This window comes from Harmonia axyridis, chromosome 1 (assembly GCF_914767665.1).
Source record: "Harmonia axyridis chromosome 1, icHarAxyr1.1, whole genome shotgun sequence".
NCBI classification, from domain to species: domain Eukaryota; kingdom Metazoa; phylum Arthropoda; class Insecta; order Coleoptera; family Coccinellidae; genus Harmonia; species Harmonia axyridis.
This window is the reverse complement of record NC_059501.1, coordinates 23,808,666-23,829,404: the sequence shown is the minus strand read 5'-3', so window position 1 is coordinate 23,829,404 and position 20,739 is coordinate 23,808,666. Positions and strand designations below refer to the sequence as shown.

General features: G+C 35.2%; 2 protein-coding genes across 9 annotated transcripts in view; one reads left to right on the top strand and one right to left on the bottom strand.

Moving 5' to 3' along the window:
• Positions 1-20,739, bottom strand: part of LOC123680079 (protein madd-4) — a 583,820-nt gene that overhangs the window by 337,427 nt on the left and 225,654 nt on the right. The gene's annotated exons all lie outside the window — the stretch shown is intronic.
• On the top strand, positions 8,336-10,046 carry LOC123680164. The gene is made up of 2 exons (XM_045617933.1): positions 8,336-8,489; positions 9,363-10,046. Exons 1-2 carry the CDS (start codon positions 8,478-8,480, stop codon positions 9,903-9,905), a joined length of 555 nt encoding a protein of 184 aa, XP_045473889.1. The 5' UTR covers positions 8,336-8,477; the 3' UTR covers positions 9,906-10,046.

The following is a 20,739-nucleotide window of genomic DNA, read 5'->3' as shown; positions in this document are numbered from 1 at the left end:
GGTGTTTTAATTTTCTGCTTTGATATGAAAAAGTCTGCGGCTGAGGCTCATCGAATGCTCTCAAATACCTATGATGAGGCTGCTATTAGTGGAAGAACGTACCGAGAGTGGTTTCAAAGCTTCAAGAACGGTGATTTACAAATCGAAGGTGAATCAAGAGAGAAGGTTCTCGAAGTTGCAGAATTGGAGGCGTTACTTGATCAAGACTTGAGTCAAAGGCAACGAAAATTGGCAAGATCATCAAGAGTAACGCATCAAGCTATTTGAAAACGCCTGAAAGTATGGGAATGATTCAGAAACAAGGAAATTGGATGCCGTACATGTTGAAGCCGAGAGATGTTGAACGGCGTTTGTTTGCTTGTGAACAGCTACTTGCAAGGCAAAGACGGAAGGGATTTCTGCATCGCATCATGACTGGAGACACAAAATGGGCTCATCACGATAATCCAAGCTCAGATAATCATATGGGATAAGCAGGTCGACGGCTAAACCGTCGCAGTATTTGGTGCAACCAGCTCGGCGTAGTGTATTATGAGTTGTTAAAAGCGACTGAAACAATCTCAGGCGATCGTTATCGAGCGAAATTAATGTGTTTTAGCCGAGCATTGACAAGTAAGCGGCGGCACTACAAGAATGACAGCATGACAATGCTCGACCCCATGTTGCGAAAGTGTTCAAGACATACTTGGAACGTTAAAATGGGAAGTCCTCCACCCGCCGTATTCTCCAGACGTTGCTCCCTCGGACTATCACCTGTTTCGATCAACGGTACACGGCCTGGCTGGCCAGCACTTTCGGTCTTATGAAGAACTAAAAAATTGGATCGATTCGTGGATCGCTTCAAGAGAAGACCAGTTTTTTCAACGCGGGATTAGTACGCTGCCCGAAAGATGGGAGAAAGTAGCGATGGACAATACTTTGAATCATAAATGTTTAACCAGTTTTTTACCATGAAACATCGAATTTCGGGAAAAAACGGTGTTAACAAAGTTGTGCGCCTATGTACTTCGAAGAATTTTTGGTGAGGTGAAGGCAAGTAAAAGTTTTATTTTGTTGGAGTAATGAATCATTTCATATATTTGTACCCATCAGAAAGATCTAGGATTTTGAGCCCACTGACGTTAAATGTTTATGTTAGTTTAATCTTTATTTTAGTTAATTCAAAATCGATGTGACGTCAATTACCTAGAATCTAATTCTAAGAAAGAAGAAGAAGAAATATAGTAAACAGCAAGACTTGTCCATTAAAGCGACGGGCTGAATCCACAGTAAGACCTTTTGGATTCTCAAAAATTATTTATCTCCGAGACCAATAGAAAGTCACTCTTCCAGGAGTTGAAAGAACATAAACCGACACGGAAACTTGGTTATATCGATGATTCAGGTTATTACACAAGTATTGATGTTTTTGGAACCATAAAACAATGAGATACGTAGAATTAGTGGAAATATATTTTCAATTTTTGAAGTTCTAGGTTGGAACAGAATCATAAAATTTTACTACCTCCACAGCCTACAAGATAGCTTTCCAGAAAAATTGGACGATTTCATTGAAGAACAGAACGATTCCATCATTAAGATTAAGGAAGATCCATATGAAGGTGCAATGTCGACACCAAAATAACTGTGACTAGAATTAAAATATCCCACCCATTCAAAAAACCAGAACACCCTTGAACACAGTAGGTAGTAACACCCACATCCGCCAACACCCTGTCTCTAATCCCATCTAAAAATAACTCATCCTACTAGCAATATCGACAGATCGAAGAACTTACAGCGATACCTAGGAAATAATAGGAGGAGAGCCAAAAAGCATCATCAATTATTTCTTTCGCCTTTTCCACTCTGATTCGGTTTCTGTAACATAGTTAGACACTTAACAAACCCTTCTCGATATCCTAATCACGCCTCCGCCTCCAGGCATTACTTCACTTTTTATTTAAGCAAACCAATTTCTTATTTTCTTCCACGCTTTCAGGCGAAATCGATTTTATCTCTTTCGAAGAGATAAGTAATGAAGTTAACGCTTGTATTCTTTGATTGTTCATTATTTACTCGAGAAGTTCTATTATGTATCTATTACTTATTTTTCGCTATCGTTGAAGGAAGATTGAGGAAAGATGTGAACGAATATATTAGGTGTACAACTTTGCTTCCGCCGTTTTGCAATAGATGGCTATAGCGGTAAGTGGAAGTCGAAATAAAGAGATCGTGGATGTCATACAATAGGCTAAGGTATTTGTAAACATAACGCCATAGAAATATTAGTCGATTTGTGTCTGCTTCATAAAGTTATTCTCGATTAAACATATCAGCTCACAAGCATGGCGATGGAAGAGAGAAGGTCCAGAATTGGAGGCGTAACTTGTTCAAGACTCATGTCAAACGCAACAAGAATTTGCAGGATCATTGGGAGTGACGCAACAAGTCATTTCAAAACGCCTGAAACTCGTGATTCAGAAACAAGGAAATTGGGTGCCGTACGAGTTGAAGCCGATAGATGTTCAACGACGTTTGTTTGCTTGTAAACAGCTGCTTGCAAGGCGAATATGAAAGGAATTTTTGTATCACATCGTGACTTGGTACACAAACTGGGCTCATTACGATAATCCCAAGCGCAGAAAATCATGGGGATATCCTGGCCATGCTTTCACGTCGACGGCTACACCGAATATTCACGGTTCCAAAGTCATGCTCAGTATTTGGTGCGGTGTAGTGAATTATGAGTTGTTAAAACCGACTGAAACAAAACCAGGTAATCTTTATCGAGCGCAATTAATGCGTTTGAGCTGAGCATTGAAAGACAAACGGCCGCAATACTACGAGAGACATGATGAAGTGATTTTACAGCATGCATGACAATGCTCGACCCCATGTTGTAATAATAATTGGAAAGTAACAAATATAAATCAGATTTAAGGAGTCCTCAGGGCTCCGTGCTAAGACCTCTTTCATTCATATCATTAATAAATCACTTGCCACTATACAGGGTGAGTCTTTGACTTGTACATATATTTCAACCGAAGATTCCTGAGGTCAAAAGAAACACTTTTTTCCTTTATAGTTTTTTCCGATTCGGCCCGGTTACAAAGATACAGGCTGTTGAAAATCGATAAAAAAATGTGATTTTCAGCTATATCTCGTAAATGGTTCTATTGAAGGAAATGATTTTTGGAATAAAGCTTTCCTTGATGTGATACATCTTATCCGAACACAAGATTCCCTACACATCTTTCAGTTTCTTCATTATGAACATTACATCACATAAAAATACCATAAATTCGAACAACCCAACTCTTAAAAATAATTTGAACGTTCATTGAACAATATTTGGCTAATTTGAAAAATAAAAGTATTCTTCATATTTTCTCCTACAAAGCGCCGTTTTCGAGTAACTTGATCTTAAAAAAAAAAATTATCTGTGAAATTCGAAAAATTGGGTACTTTGGCTAAATGCAACTCTGTTCTGTTGTGGAAAAAAAACCACAGAAATGAATATTTACTATGATGTCATGTTCTCAGATTTTAGAATTGAAGTACTAGCCAACTTAGTTTGAAAATGAAGTTATTTGAATAAGCTCACCTCAACTCTTCTATTTGATAACAAATAACTGAACTTTGACACAGCTCTTATAATAAGAAGATACTTCATTAAAATCAACATTCTATTTTGAAAAGTCCAGATTTCCCATAAAGCCCATGTTCAAAAAAGTTTTCACAAAATAGTCCCATTATAATGGCAACAGTCAATATCCCACTAAAGACTGCTGCTATCGAACAATACTGTATTCTTCGAGGGTCATTCAAACTCACATCGAAACATACCACTAAGTACACACTAGACACATTTTCATGTGATTGAGATTAAATACTTTTATTCTTTTGATATTCCATAAATTCATCCTAGAGCATATGATTGACATACTTCCAAGAGTGCCATAATTGTTTGAATATGAAAACAAATAGGTGAGTTGAAAGGAACAGGATATTCAACTGTGGATATTTATATTGAATACTTCTCATTTATTTTCAATGGCAAAATCAAGATGCATCAAGTAGTAGAGTTGGCTATAATGTAGGTACATATTATAGAACAAATTTGATTACAAGTGGAGTCTAACATTTTCCATTGATTACAGAGCCATAAAACTTCATTTCCATATTTTCACACTGGTGGCTTCAAAAATATTGATGCAGATCATTATTTTTATGAGATAGTTGAAACAAATCAAATGCTTCATTTCATAAAGGAATTACTTTCTATCAGAATGCATACTTATTTATTTTATATCCACACAATTATTTTGGAAATTGTTTTTAAATTTCTTGAAAATATGTATGGAACTTCAATATTCTATTGGGATTCTTCAAATCTTCGATGATTTTCATTGCAAGCTAACATAATAATCATAATATCAAATATCATAATAACAACAGTGTAATCTGTAAAAAGTGTAAATGAATATTTTAGGTTAGAACATAGATTATTCGAACTGCTGTGTTTAAATTTGCAACACTCGAAATTCAAGGTTCAAACTTAAAACCACAGACAACTAGTCTGTGTTAGAACTTTTACAGATTTATTTGAGAATGTGAGGTTAATTGTACGAAATGAAATAAACAACGATATATTATAAATGCGATATAATAAATGAATGGATGTGAAGTATGACTATCAGAGCTAAGCTAATATGGGTGGTAGCGAGCTCAATTCGTTATGATTATCGAAAATGAAATAGAAAATCAAGAGAAAAATATTTAATCTTTATCGTCAATGAAATTGGGATAATTGTATTATAAATACTACTTTGTTCAACAAATGGAATGTTAAAAGTGAGTTTATGATGGTTTTTCCAATCTAGTAGCTTATTTCCAAGGTTCAAATTGTATATCTTATACTTGCGAAAACTTCAGTGTTCCGGTTACCAGGGGTGAATTAGCTCATTATGAAAATTTAAAATGGCTATATCTTTTTAACAGGGCCGAATCGGAAAAAATGGTAAATGAAAAAAGTGTTTCTTTTGACCTCAAGAATCTTCGGTTAAAATATATGTACAAGTCAAAGACTCACCCTGTATAAATCATGGTAAAGGTATATAAAAATTCTTTTTCTACTTCTCCTTGAAGCCGAAAATGTCAGCTTGTTTTCATTTACTTCGAAATTATTAACCATGGATTCGTTAGCAAAAGTATGTTGACTTTCAATTGCTTGCAGAATTGTAGGCATCATAACATATCTAAACCTGTCCTTACCACCCCTATATAGTATACGAATCCCTCTTTGTATTTTTAATCTTTAAACACTATTGGTGAGTTCATATTTTTGGGTTTGTCCTCTGTCATATACTCCATTTGAATAATAAATAAATTTCACAATGATCATTAAGGATTTGAACCATATTAAAAATAATAAAAACAATTTAATGTTATGTTATATTATTATTTAATAGTTGAATGTATGACTATCTACCTTGGTTATCTTGATGTGATCATGAAAGTTAATTTTGTAGTGAGTCATTTATTTGAAGATTCCTTCATTGATACTATGCATTTTCTACGTTTCCATAGCAAACGCCCGATTTCATTGGTCTAGCAGCCTGCAGAATCATTTCACATAGTAAAGGGTGTTTTTTTAGAGCTATAGAACTTTAAATGGCAATAAAACAACGATGGATTATTCGATTGACATGAATTTTATTCATCTGCAAGATAATCTTGGGGCAGTACATTTCAAATATGATTTCTGGCATATGATCGCCACGGCTGGCTCGGATGTAGTCCAATCTGCACCTCCAATTTTCGATGACCTTTTCCAACATTTGTGGACGTATATCGGCAATAACACGGCGAATGTTGTCTTCCAAATGGCCAAGGGTTTGTGGCTTATCCGCATAGACCAATGTCTTTACATAGCCCCACAGAAAGTAGTCTAGCAGTGTTAAATCACAAGATCTTGGAGGCCAATTCACAGGTCCAAAACGTGAAATTAGGCGGTCACCAAACATGTCTTTCAATAAATCGTCACACGAGCTGTGTGATATGTTGCGCCATCTTGTTGGAACCACAGCTTCTGGACATCATGGTTGTTCAATTCAGGAATGAAAAAGTTAGTAATCATGGCTCTATACCGATTACCATTGACTGTAACGTTCTGGCCATCATCGTTTTTGAAGAAGTACGGACCAATGATTCCACCAGTCCATAAAGCGCACCAAACAATCAGTTTTTCTGAATGTAACGGTGTTTGGACTTACACTTGAGGATTAGCTTCACTCCAAATGCGGCAGTTTTGTTTGTCGACGTAGCAATTCAACCAGAAGTGCGCTTCATCGCTAAACAAAATTCGATTTTGAAAATCGGGAACACAGAACCATTATCTTCGAAATGAAATTGCACTATTTGCAAGCGTTGTTCAGGCGTGAGTCTATTCATGATGAATTGCCAAACCAAACTGAGAATAAATCACTTGACGCCTGTTAAATCGGTTGCCATCTTCAACAGTAATGCCAACTTGAAGTTATAAACCTCGAAAAAAAACACCCTTTATGAGCTGTGGGAAATAATTCTACACAGGTTTCAATCGTTCAGTATAATTCTCTATTGATTTTTGCACATATCATTCCGACTCTTTTGTATTGTATAAACGATAATGATAAAATAAAGACGATATTTGATTGCAGTCGTATAAAAAGTTTTATTTTATTTCTTGTGGAATTGGCTTCTCTATACTGTATTGTCTAATAGGATCGATAAAGCATTTATTATTATTATCATCAATATTGAACCTTGTTTCCGCATACTCCGATAAATTTAATATTCATGATATTTTCAAAGGAATGAGCAAATATCGCAAATATTATTTCTTCGATACCTTGACGTGTACAAGAGTTTACTCAGCTTTGGGACTTCCAAACATATAAGATTCATGAGGATAGCATATTGCTTGAAAATGAAAAATAATTTCTTCTGGGAGTAAGAATTCTGAGATAACTGGCTATATCATACTAAAGGTGTTGCAAAAATTATAATCATCATTTGGGAACGACTTGGCACTATTTTTATCTGGATATTCAATTCAATTACGCAGAAACGGCAAATAATTTACAGAAATTTGCGTTTTAACGCTCACTCCGAAAAGCATAGAGCGAAACGGCGAGTAATTTGAACAAATCCTTACTGCTTTCTGCCTAATAAGAAGCAATAAAGGTTAGACTATTTTAACACTGCTCTGGAGCTGAACTCAGGTAAGTAATTTCACTCTTAATGAGCACTGAATATAACACCGGAATCGAATGGCATACTCCGAAGTAATTCTTCCGGAATTGAAGAATGATTAAGTGGATCGAAATCCAATTCAATGTTGTTTAATTATAAACGCTAATAATGGAATTTTCCGTGGAGGTCGAGTCGAGTGGAAAATTCATGACCAGATAGGGTTTTTTTCGTGATTCTATGGAATTGGCTTAGGCCACTTTATGAATAAAAGATTGGTCAACCTAATTTCAAGACATGAGAATCGTGTAAAATGTAATTATAGTGGGACCTAATTCTCCTGAAGATTAATTTGCGAAATCTTTAAGAGGATAAATATTTTGGAAGATGGAATAATGAAAGGCCAGCCTATAATTATACAGGGTGCCCGGGAAAATGTGGGAAATCTCTCGGATTCAGATAAAATATAAAAAAATAAGATGACAAGTTCCCATAATTTTTTTTCCTAGCAGCCCTTCTTGTGGAGATACGGCCTCCTAAATGACGTCTCTGGAAATCCATTTAAGTGATATGATGAAAAGTAGTAAGGACCTCTCAAAACAGTGCTCTCAAATTCAAATTAGCTCTATTAGTATACCAGAGTCGGACTAGGTTATACATTTTAATGCTTACATTTTCAACACCCTGTATGATAAGAAGTAGAAAAAAACAAATTTGGATAGCTTGCACATTAAGCTGAAAAAAAGAACTCTTGTTTATAGTCGATAAAATGAACCGTTTTCGAAAAACAACGGAGGAATTATTTTTTTTATTATAAGAAAATTCTTGAAGAATTATTTTCGTACAAATATTTGTAATTGGTGAGAATTAAATTTTATTGTCAAACTTTCATACATCGAAGTTCCAAATGGAAATTGAAAATCAATTATCAAGTTTTATGTTATATTCTGTGTGAAAAATTTCTAATAATGAGAGTTATATGCTGCTTACTACTAATCTATCAATTTCCATTAAATGAGATATCTGATAACCTACTAGTTAATAATTTAGAATTTATGTTTCAAGTTTAAATCTCATTTGGAGCAACTGGTTTCTTCGGAATTCAGATTCTTCATTCCAAATGTATTTTTTATGACAAGTGAAGATTACATATTATCACTGGCTATCTCCCTATTTTTCAATAGAGTTTTTTGTGATATAAAGAGGAGACATAACCGAATTAACAATCAGTTCCATTTTCAATCCAGAACATCAACGTAGAAATGAATAAATACGTAAGTAACATTTATTTCATATATTTGATGATATTTAATGATTATTTACTGATTTTTTGAAAAACACCAGAATTTTCTCACTATGATTTTTTATTTTCTCGTGCAATATCCCAAATCATTGAAAACAGATAATAAAATCGAAAAAATCAGGACAGCACTGACGTGAGGTCTGATGATTTTGAGTGTCTGTCCACTCATTGCACATCAGAGAACGGAATATAGGATTAAATGAAATGTGATAAATTGAAATGTCATTCTTGTCAATTAACTACTCTTGACAAGGACTTCTCCCGAAATTCGACATGAACATTCTAGTTATTAAATTTGAGCTTCATCCTATCTGTTGTTACAGAAATATTGGGCTTTTTATATTCTTCTTGAATTTTCTATTATTCTGGTTATACAATCAATATGAACTTTTGTGAAAAGCTGGTTGCTTTTCTGATTTATCTTAAGAAATCAGAAAAAAATCAATGTTTAAATTTTTAATCAATGTTTAGGCAAATGGTGCAACTGGCCAATAATTCAATATCATCATAACAATACATGTTTTCAATTTCATGTTTATAGGTTGCATTTAGAGAAATACATTTTTTCGATTTTGTTTTCTTGTTTATTCGCTCTTAAAAGCGTATTCTTTAGCTAGAAGGATCAGTTTGATGTTTTTTTTTTTTATATAAAAAGCATCCATAGTTCGTGAGAAAGCTATGGATGGTGAACAGATGAATTTTTCACTTGATTTTAGGATTCGATATATGTATTTCAATATGAAAAATATGAAAATAGTTCCAAAGGTTTATGTCATAAATAGTTAACCAAAACATAAATCCTTCCAAAATTCTTCAGAATACTCATACATTTTTTTTATAACAGGCCATCGTTTCACTAGCCCTCTTGGCCCTTTCATCGGCTACTGAGATCTTGCAAGGTCCAAGTTTTGGAACAGTCAATGTGGGTCCAGATGGTAGTGTGGTTCACGATATAAAATATGGAGGAAATGTGGTTGGAGGTGTTTCACCAATTGTAGGAAGTTATCATATCCCCATCTTGAGAAATTCCAACGTTGAAGGATTGATCAAAAATGGATATGGAGCTCTAAAATTGGTTGCTACCAATTCAGTACCAGTTACTACAGGAATTCAAGGACCAAGTGTGAAAACTGTAATCGCAGGTCCTGATGGAAGCTCGATTGACAGTTTTGCATCTGGAGGAGTCGTATCTGATGATGGATCAGTTTTGATTGCTCCATCTACTCAAACTTTTTATAAATATGCTGACAATTCACCTTACGTAGTACCAACTGTAGTTCCCGGATCCAAATCATATTATGCACCTGGCTTTTACTCTGGTTTTGTTCCTCTTCCTTATGGTGGTTCAGTGGTCTCTGGTCCATCTGGTGTTATTGTAGCAAAATAAATGGGTAACCATATGGTGTTCTATGGAATGACAAGCAAATGAATGAAATGGAATGAAAACAGTACCGACCATTTTTTCTCATCATGATATAAATGTTAATATAAATGAATAACGACTAAAATAAATATTCATCCTTCAAAATATTGCAAATATTTTTTTATGTTGACATATACGAGTATATTAGTTTTTATCTACTATGTTTTTACAACCACTATTTTTATGTGAGTATCTTGACTGCAGTTTCGAACTCTCGTTCATCTTCAAACGAAACAGTGAAACTAACAGAAGTAGTAGAAATAACATCTCAAGAATCTTAAGGTCGTTGAGAAATATCTGTTACAAATGAATTGGGCTTTCCTGGCTAACAGCAAGTATATTTAACCTACGTAATTGTGGGTTCGTTATGAGTTTGTTTAGATATCGTATTAAATTTTGAAATTTAGCACTAATCTCTAAACACTAGGTTGCTAGATGGAAGATTTCTTATTTTTCGTAGAATTTGTTTGATCTTCTTAGTTTTCAACAAACGTCTAGTCTGATCATATGCTATTGCAATATAGACAAGTCAACTGATAAGCTCCTGTATTTTGTATTTCGGGGGCATCCGGTTTTGCAACTCGAAAATCTAAAAATTCTTTACAGATGGAATAAGATAAATCAATTTATATTGTTTATATCACTTATTTCATGATGATATAGAGACGAATTGCTTGATAATAGCTACAATTAAATGTTAACTACCATGTATTCCAGATATATCAGTGGAAATAAACTTCTTTCAATATTGTAGATTTGTGCTTCAATATATTCTATTCAGTGTTCTTAACACAAGTTGAAAATCAACCTTCCTAATCCCCTTAGTTTTCAAAAAATGTACCCCCGAAGTTCAATAATTAATTACTGAATCAACATCAGCACAGTCATTTATCACCTCAAATTTGTTATTGATGAAACGAAAGAGTTTATAAAAATATCTCGTATAATTTTTTTTTTCATCATACAATCAACACACATTCCAGAATATTTCATCTCACTATCAAGGATCGATTTTTTTATCGGAACATTTCAGCCAAGTTCGGGGAGATCGTCGCTAACCGCTGGCCCAACCCAAAGGTCGAGACAATACATGGGCTAGAACTGACTATAACATTTTCGATTTCTGCTTACATTTTATATGGTTCTAATACCAAAATTTCAAAAAATTTCACACGAAGCTTGAACTTGCTTTTTTATAATATATACATGCTAGGAACTCTGAAAAATTTAGCCAAAAATAATTTTTCAAGCACCAAGTGTTGACTTGATTTCAAGTCAAGCTTAAGTCAAGTAGTAGTTTTTCAACCTCCAGTCTAGTGAAGTATTTATTTATCAAGTACTTGAATCATATCAAGCTACCTGATTTTTAGCAGTTTTACTGTGTATTAAACTTATTGTATAAAAGAGCCAAAAATATCAACTTTTTTCAAATAGAAATATAAATTGAATCACTATAAATCATAACAAAATGAAAAATAATAAAAAAATAAAGTTTCTTAATATTGAGAAACCTCCAGGCATGACGCATCTTATAGATTTGTCGCCTAACCTATTGCGGGTTTTTGAAACTGTAAGAGCAACTCTGGAAAATAATCTTTCAACAGGAGCTAAAGATGCTGACGTTGATAAAAAATCCTTGGCCATTTTGGCCAAGCTTGGAAAGATATTTCTGAAACTACCAACATTCACCAATAGATTTCATAGAAAAGTGAGAAAACTACTGATAAAGTAACACTGGCGAATGCTTCAGTCTCTCGGCGCTCGAAGAATCCCCTTATTCAGTCTAAGCGCGCACAAGATTGCATAAATATATGCCGTGCTGATATCAAGGCCAGCAATAAATATCTAAAATCAAGTCAAGTCAAGCTCAAGAATGTAATTTTTCACGAGCTTGATTTTCAAGTTGAGTAGTTGGTTAAAATGTCAAGCTACTTGGCTTGATGAATCCCTAATTATCACACAGGATGTCATGTAATCAGTTATGATTACTATTATTATTTAGAAAATAGATCAAATAGCAATTTAGTTGTTGATAAATGAACTGATGAAAAAAGCTTAAAAGTTACTAAGTGGATTTTAGTGCCTCTTCAGATTTTTTTAATCACCATTCCATAACTCCAATTTTTGAGCTATTGAACCCAAAGTCCTTACTCTAGTGAAATAGTTCATTTCCATTGCCAAACACAAACATTGGACTTTAATTCCAGAGCAGTAACACATTCACATTATCCGCTACAAATCTGTTGACACACTACGCCGCGCCTCTTGGCTTTTAATTAATTTTTAATTAAAGCCCACGTTGGAACTTGATCGAAAGGCCATTTAACGAATTAAATCGCAGTCTTCTAGCAGGCATTAGACCGGAACGGAATTCAATTAATTCGGTTTCCGTTTTCAGGTAGTCCGCAAATCGATCAATTCCGATGTTTGTGAACAACGAGGTGGTTTTTTCCGTCGCTGGCTATTGAAATATGTATAGTAATGAATTTTAACTAACAATGTACTGATTTTCAGAATTTCATGACGATTAAAAAATTTTCGGAATCAAAAAACTTTAGACCCGATTTTCGAATTTTGCCGACGACTATACAATGAGACTTTGCTTGAGTTCGTTAATCCAAATCACTGTGCATTTAGAATTATGAATTTTTATCACTTGAGGCCAAAAATATTGTTTTTTCTTGGAGCAGAGGTTCGTTTATGGGAATTGCTTTGTTTTTTAAACCTAAACCTGTTCAATGATGCTCTACCTATCTCTTCTTGAGTGAACATTCAAAGGGCTAGTTACATAATAAGTGTTGACATTTCTGTTCAGTAAGGTTTTGCATTTCATCGCGAATCGTTAACGCCAAAACAACGCTTCCAAATTGTGCGAGTTCATTCAGAATAACACAAATCTGTTGTTAAGTTTAGATGACTACTTCAACCATTTCACGGTCAAAATAATCGACCTTGTTGTTAAATTTAAAAACTTGGAAAAACGATTTCAAACAGCTCTTTCTGGGTGTTGCAGCTTCTTTGTCAGTTAGTATAATATAGAATTGATTTCGACAAAATTTCAGTCTTTTGATTTGTTCTCAGGATCTACAAATATTACACATCAGAGGAATTATCACCTGTTAGAAATACACAGCAGCCTTTCTATCACTTCTTGTTATTTCGTCATGTTATATCCCTCTTTGCGATATACAAGTTCCAACAGGCAGAAAGCAGAAAACACAGGACATAGTCCTATTCAAAGTGGAAGAAGAAGAAGAAGAAGAAGTTCCAACAGAAAATGATACTCTTCAGATCCAAAACCCAACACGTTATCTAACTTCCGTCTCAATCCGGGACCCACTTCCCTATTCAAAAATCCACCTCACTTCCTCCAAACTTTCCACACCGAAGCTCCCTACAATGTCTTAATTTTCGGCGTCAACTCGAAACTCAAAAGTTACGAAAGTTTCCCATAAACATTAAAGCCACCTCACGACGACGCGCACCAACTATAATCTCGAGCTGCTGAAAATGTTAAACACGCTCTCCTCTGTAACTTATATAGTCCATATCCAATATCATCTTTTTGATATTAATAATATTAATAATGGTATCATAATACGAGATGAGGTCGATAATACTGCAGTCCAAAGGACCTTATCCGGCGGTAAACCGTTCGGACAGTTACAGGATGGCCTTGTTCTCCTAACCACTCATCAGCCAATGATCGAGTTGTCACAAATCGGTATCTAATGGCTTCAAGTCTTAGACGTCGATCTTGAATTTCGTTTGTGCCCCTTCGACGTCCGGTGCCTACTCTCCTTCGATTTTGATCATTATCAAACCACGCTTGACAACATCTCATAACAGAAGTTGAATTTCTGTTCGTACAGTTAGCGATTTCTCGGAATGACAACTCCGTCTTTCGTTGACCAATATTTCCACCTCTTTGAATTTAATTTAGCTGGCGATAAATTCCGTGTACCCGTGCTCAAGGCATTTCAACAACAACTAAACACTAAACCAACAGCTGGTTTGTAGTAAAATTTAAAAAACTTCACTTCAATTATTTACTACTTACTATACTATCTATTAAGCAATTTGTCATAGAAATTTGAACGTGAATAGTACAGAATATACTATCTATGTTTTACAAAAAAAAAAATTAAAATTTGAACTGTCCTTCTGGGTGCTGCAGTTTCTTTGTCAGTTAGTTAATAAAGAATTGATTTCGACAAAATTTCAGTCTTGTATTATCCTTTAAAGTTCGCAAGCTCTACAAAAAATATACATTAAAGGAATTTTCACCTGATAGAAGAACACAGTAGCCTATCTACCAATTCTTGTCATTTCATCATGTTATATCCCTCTCTGATCTTCCAACAGAAATTGATATTCTTGAGATCCAAAACCCAACGCGTTATCTAACTTCCGTCTCAATCCGGGACATACTTCCCTATTCGAAAATCCTTCCCACTTCCTCCAAACTTTCCACACCGAAGCTACCTACAATGTCTTAATTTTCGGCATCAACTCAAAAGTTACGAAAGTTTCTCATAAAAATTAAAGCCACCATACGACGCGCACCAACAATAATCTCGAGCTGCTGCAAATGTTAAACACGCTCTCCTCTGTGACTTATATAGTCCATATCCAATATCATCTTTTGACATTATCAATATTATTACGGGTAATACAAGATGGGGTCGATAATACTGCAGTCCTTATCCGGCGGTAAACCGTTCGGACAGTTACAGGATGGCCTTGTTCTCCTAACCACTCATCAGCCAAAGATCGAGTTGTCGCAAATCGGTCTCTAGTGGCCATAAGTCTCAGACGTCGATCTTAAACTTTATTTGTGCCCCTTCGACGTCTGGTGCCTACTCCTCTTCGATTTTGGATTTCTGTTCGTACGGCTAGCAATTTCTCGAAATGACAACCCCACCTCCCATAGACCAATAATTCGACCTCTTTCAAATTCACTTATCTGGCGATAAACTCCGCGTACAGGTGCTCCAGGCATTTCATTAACAACAACTAAACATCGACTTTGGATTTCCTTCAACATCTGGTTTGTTGTAAAATTTAAAAAACGAAAAACGGTTTCAAACAGCAGCTTCTTTGTCAGTTAGTATAATATAGAACGGATTTCGACAAAATTTCAGTCTTGTGATAGCATTTGTTCTCAGGATCTACAAAAAATACACATTAGAGAAATTTTCACCTGTTAAGAATACACAGCAGCCTATCTACCAATTCTTGTTATTTCGTCATGTTATATCCCTCATTATGAACGAGGTAATAGGCAATGTACGGACACTAAAGAGATACAGAATGGGAGACCGTGAAATAAAAATTGTCTGCTATGCCGATGACGCCGTACTGGTGGCTGAGAGTGAAGACGACCTCCAACGGCTGTTACATCGATTCAATTGCACTGCCAAATCATTCAATATGACAATATCAACCCAGAAAACCAAATGCATATCAACATCAAAAACACCATTGAGATGCAAACTGAAAGTCAATGTCATCCAACAAGAAATGAAATTCAAATACTTGGACATAGAATTATCAGGCTGTGGTGATGTTGAGGAGGAAGTGAGGGCATCAAGAGTGGCGGGATGTTTGAGTGACACGGTATGGTGAAATAAAAATATCAAAGTGGAAACAAAGGCCAGATTTTAAAAAGCAGTAGTAAGACCAACTATGATATACACCGCTGAAACTCGACCAGACATAGTGAGGACAAGACAACTTCTGGAGACCACCGAAATGAGTGTACTTCGCAGAATTGCTGGAAAGATACTATTCGACCGGGAAAGAAGTGAAAATATAAGGAGAACATGCAGGGTGGAAAATATCAATGAGTGGGTATTAGGTCGAAAGAGGGAATGGAGCGACCATATATGTAGAATGGACGAGGAAAGAATGATCAGAATTGCACGCGATGAATCACCACTAGGTCACAGAAGTTTAAGACGCCCTCGAAAGCGATGGAACGACAATTTATCAGTGTAGGCAGAGATTTGACGGGAAGAAACAGGCGATTCGCCTAAAATGAAGAATGAAGAAGAACCCTCTTTGCGATATACAAGTTCCAACAGAAATTGATACTCTTCAGATTCAAAACCCAACACGTTATCTAACTTCCGTCTCAATCCGGGACCCACTTCCCCATTCAAAAATCCTTCCCACTTCCTCCAAACTTTCCATACCGAAGCTCCCTACAATGTCTTAATTTTCGGCGTCAACTCGAAACGCGAAAGTTACCAAAAGTTTCCCATAAACATTAAAGCCACCTTACGACGACGCGCACCAACTATAATCTCGAGCTGCTGAAAATGTTAAACACGCTCTCCTCTGGTAACTTATATAGTCCATATCCAATATCATCCTCTTCTTCTGAACTTTGCCGGAACGAATTTATGTTTGCGCCCGTCGTATTTGCGAGCGTAGTCGCTAACCGAATTCTGGACCTGTTTCCAGTCTCCGGGCGCGATAAGGAAATGAAATACGTTTCCGCAGCTGCCAGGTCGTGTTCATTCCTGGAACAATATCGGTCTGGGAATACGAGAAACGGGGGCAACAATAATTTGGCTGCGGTGCCGATTGATTTGTGTGCCTTAATTTCGGGACAGAAGCGCGCCGCTCTGTTTCGTGTTTGTCTGCCGATGCCATCTTGTTCCGTCAAAACGCAATAAGCCGACTGGCAGTGAATGCGATTCATATGTATGGCGCATCGATTTCGAAACGTCTGGACGAGAATTTCGCTTTATAAATATGCAACAACGAATTTTGCAAGAAAATTATAGATAGATAACATCTTCATTTTGAAACATGTGAAACCCATCTTTATCTTATGCTACACATTCAATTGAATGTGTCATCAAAAACTATATAAGTATAGTATATCCAAAGTCACTTGGAGGAAGCCTGAATATTTCAATTATACAAGGGTTGTCCAAGTTTTCAGAAATTCCTTTGGAATTTATGAAAATATTGCTATCAATACTCTCAAATAAACCCCGATATTCAGCAAATCGTCTTGGAAACAAGAATGTCCCGATTAGATTGATTTATTGGCTGAATATTTCCCCTCGTATTCCCCTTTCCACTTTGAGAGCGTTTTTGGTTACACTCATTGGCTGCATCTATCACTTATTAATTACTTTCTAATAATTCGCATAGACCAGTGTGGTCCATGGAGTATTATTGAAATGCATTTTTACGTAGTTTTAGTTCGTTGTGTGACTGATGCTTTTAATGATTTCGACTATGATATTCGGCACAATTCTATGGCTTATGTAAAAAAAGATGAATATTTCGCAATCAAATCTATTCCTCCATTTACTTTCAGTCAGGATTGATATATGACGGGTTCTGAAGAAAATGATTTTGCATCCTAAATATCTTCATTCCACTGAAGAAAAAATTGATTAAATAAGATTAACCAACAAAATTTTCATTAAATTTTCTGATTTTAGCAATGTTATTACTGGTTTGAGAAATCATGTAGAATAGGCATATGATGTTGAGGCTCTTAGTACGTCCATTTAGCAGCTACGTAGCCAGATCGAAAAATCAATCAAATATTTTATAGAAAATAGAAATATTTCACCATTTCCTGCCCTCAGTCAGGACAGTTTTAATAATAGGTTACATATTTCATATCTTTGAATATTCATTCTGATTCTCAATACGAAAAATTCAAGAGTTATCGAGGAAAAACTTGAACTGAGGAAATACTACAATTTCTGACTGAGTGGAGTAGTCTATTACTTCCAGAAAACAAAGAAACTAAAATCGAAATTTGGATAACTGAATTTGACATTTCATGAAATGTCATTAATTATTCGTAATTGAAAATTTTATTGGTTTATGGATTTTCAACCATCTTAACGAATAATTTATTACAATTCATGAAATTTCGACGTTTTAGTTTCTTTTTATGTCTTCTGGAAGTCCATTCAATGAGAAATGGCTGTTTTCCTTAGTTCAAGTTTTTCCTCGATAACTCTTTAAGTATAGGATTTGCTTGATACTCCTCTCTATTTATACCTAGGTAAAATTGACTGAATGAATAAAATAAATAGGTTTTTTCCAAAAACTTTTTGAGTGACTTGATGTCACTGAAGGATCTCAAGGTCATGCACCTATTCCACTCTAGTTTGTCTTATCTTCAGACAGAACATTTCCGAATTCATCTCAAACATCGTGCTCTTATAATTCTATGCAACGATCAGTTCATCATCGTTGATAACGTTCCTTGATAGTATATTACAGGTCGAGAATAAAGAATAATAAAATTATAACACCGTAGAATGACATAGTATCATTTTTGATGTAACAGCGAAAGCTACTCAGGTCACAAATTTTCTGAAAGAATGGACATCTGAGTCCCATACATACGCAAAAATATTATTTTCAACTCAAGGGTTTGAAAAGTGTGCGCCTATGGTTTATGACAGTTTTGCAATTATCTCTGGCCAAGCTTTTTTATAGACTAGTTCAAGTGACTTTGGATATACTATACCACCATTCTTCTTCTTTATCAGCCACATATTATCCTCTCTTGGACGTAGGCTTCCATTCTCCATACTGTCCTATCCTGTGCCGTCATCTTATCAAGCCATCTCTTTTGTGGTTTACCTGCGCTTCTCTTCGACATTCTTGGTCGCCAGTTTGTCTGCCAATTCGTACAATTCCTTTGATATTCTCGCGCCACATGTTCTACCCATCCCAATTCTAGTTCCGATCCATTCTATCACATCCACCACCCTAGTCTTCTGTCGGATATCCCCGTTCCTCTTCCTATTCTTGAAACTAATCCAAAGCATCGCACGTTTCATAGGTCTTTTTTGGTCGTTGCCATCTTTCTTCAATCCATAGGACGCTATAGGGAGTATACAGTTGTCTTCGTTTGAGATTGATGGGTTTGTTGTTATCTCTTAATATATAATTTATCTTTCCGAACCCTGTCCAGGCTAATCTTATTCTTCTCTCAATCTCGGCTGTCTGGTTCTCCTTATCTTTATTGTATGCCCCAAGTATACATATCCCAAACCTCACTGTGCACGAAAGATCTTCGAAATTTTTGTAATTTGGATCGATACTGAATATAGATTCTATCAAAATTCTCCGGATGCAAGAAGCCCTGAAAATCCTGCAGTGTGCTGAATTCGAGAAAGTTACATATCTACACAAGTTACATAATAATAATAATAAATCTTTATTATATCCAATAGGAGAGTTCCATGTTAGAGGTTACAAATAAATGAGCATTTCATAAATGAGAAAAAGACATCCCAGAAATCAAAACTCAAAATTTTCTACAACTATAAAAATTAACTACAATACTATAACTATAAAAACACATCAAAATCTAGCTCATTAGCACTCTCATAAAACCAACAATGAAAAGTACCAACCAATTCAACTGACTTCACAAGGCAAGAGAGAAGGAAGAGAATATCAGGCAATAGAGAGGAATGTCGACCATTAAAATATTCAGAGCAAATGTCAGTAAAGCGATGTGGATCAACGTAGTTGCAAACATCCAAAGAAAATAGGCACCATCTGAAGAAGAAGAAAAAAAGGACGTAAAGTATGGACCTTTTGGTCTATTATGGCATTTAGAGTCCAATGAATTTTTCCTACAACTGCTATGAAAAGTAGCGTATTCTGCATAGTTTACTCAATTGCAAAACTATGTATTGCGCATACTGTGGGAATAGTTATTTATAATACAAGTGCAGAAGGCATTCATATTCTTCCACGAGTTCAAAATTCAAAAACTCGTCAGTTCGTGGCTCGTTTTTGAATTTTGAACTCGTGGAAGAATATGAATGCACTTGTATTATAAATAACTATTCCCACAGTATGCGCAATACATAGTTTTGCAATTGAACGAGTGGTAGAATGAGCCTTCTGTACGAGTATTATACATTATTTTCTCTTATTCATTGCATTTTTATTGAAATCAATGAAATATTTCCATAAATATCATTTAGTGATTTTTTCATTGAAAAATGTTGGTTGGCAGAACTGATTTCTTTAAGGCAAATCGATGAATTGACAGATAAAGCCGTGGCGGAAAGTTCGGAGTACCAACATATAATAATAAAAGATAACCATGAAAACTGTGCGTTTCTGATATATTCTCGCACGATTTTGTTCTACAAGATGTGTACTTTTCTCGCTCGTGTGTTTGCGGCACTCGCCTTTCAGGCTTGTGCCACAAACTTCTACACTCGCGAGAAAAGTTGGACTTTCCCCACTTGTTGCACAATATACTATTATATGAGTTGCAACCTATGACAAATATCCGAAAATTATTTAGTATCTTGTATTTTATATATTTTGAGACGATGAGATCATTTTAACATGATTAATTTGAATAACTCCAGAAAGCTTTTAGCTCGAGCGAGTTATTCTTTGGTTATTGATATGGTTGAATTTAATTGTCTTGAAATACAAGTTGTTCGAGATGAATTAGAAAAAACTGACATCATTCGATAAAGCATAATCGTTACACATAATCTTTGTATCTCCTCCAAGGTGACCGCAGAAACAATTATAGAAACTTCATCAGCCAACAAGATTATTATGACCATTTTTAGCAAAAGTTGACGTTCATAAGATTATTAATTGAGTTTTTTCTATAAATTACTTGGGAGTTCATCAATGAACAACAAGAAAAGAGGTGGTCCCAAAATATATCCCTATGGTACACATAACGTTATACCATGTTCACTGAATGAAAATTCTTGTACTTTCAAGGAAACTTTTGTAACTTTTACGAGTCCAGTCTAAAAAT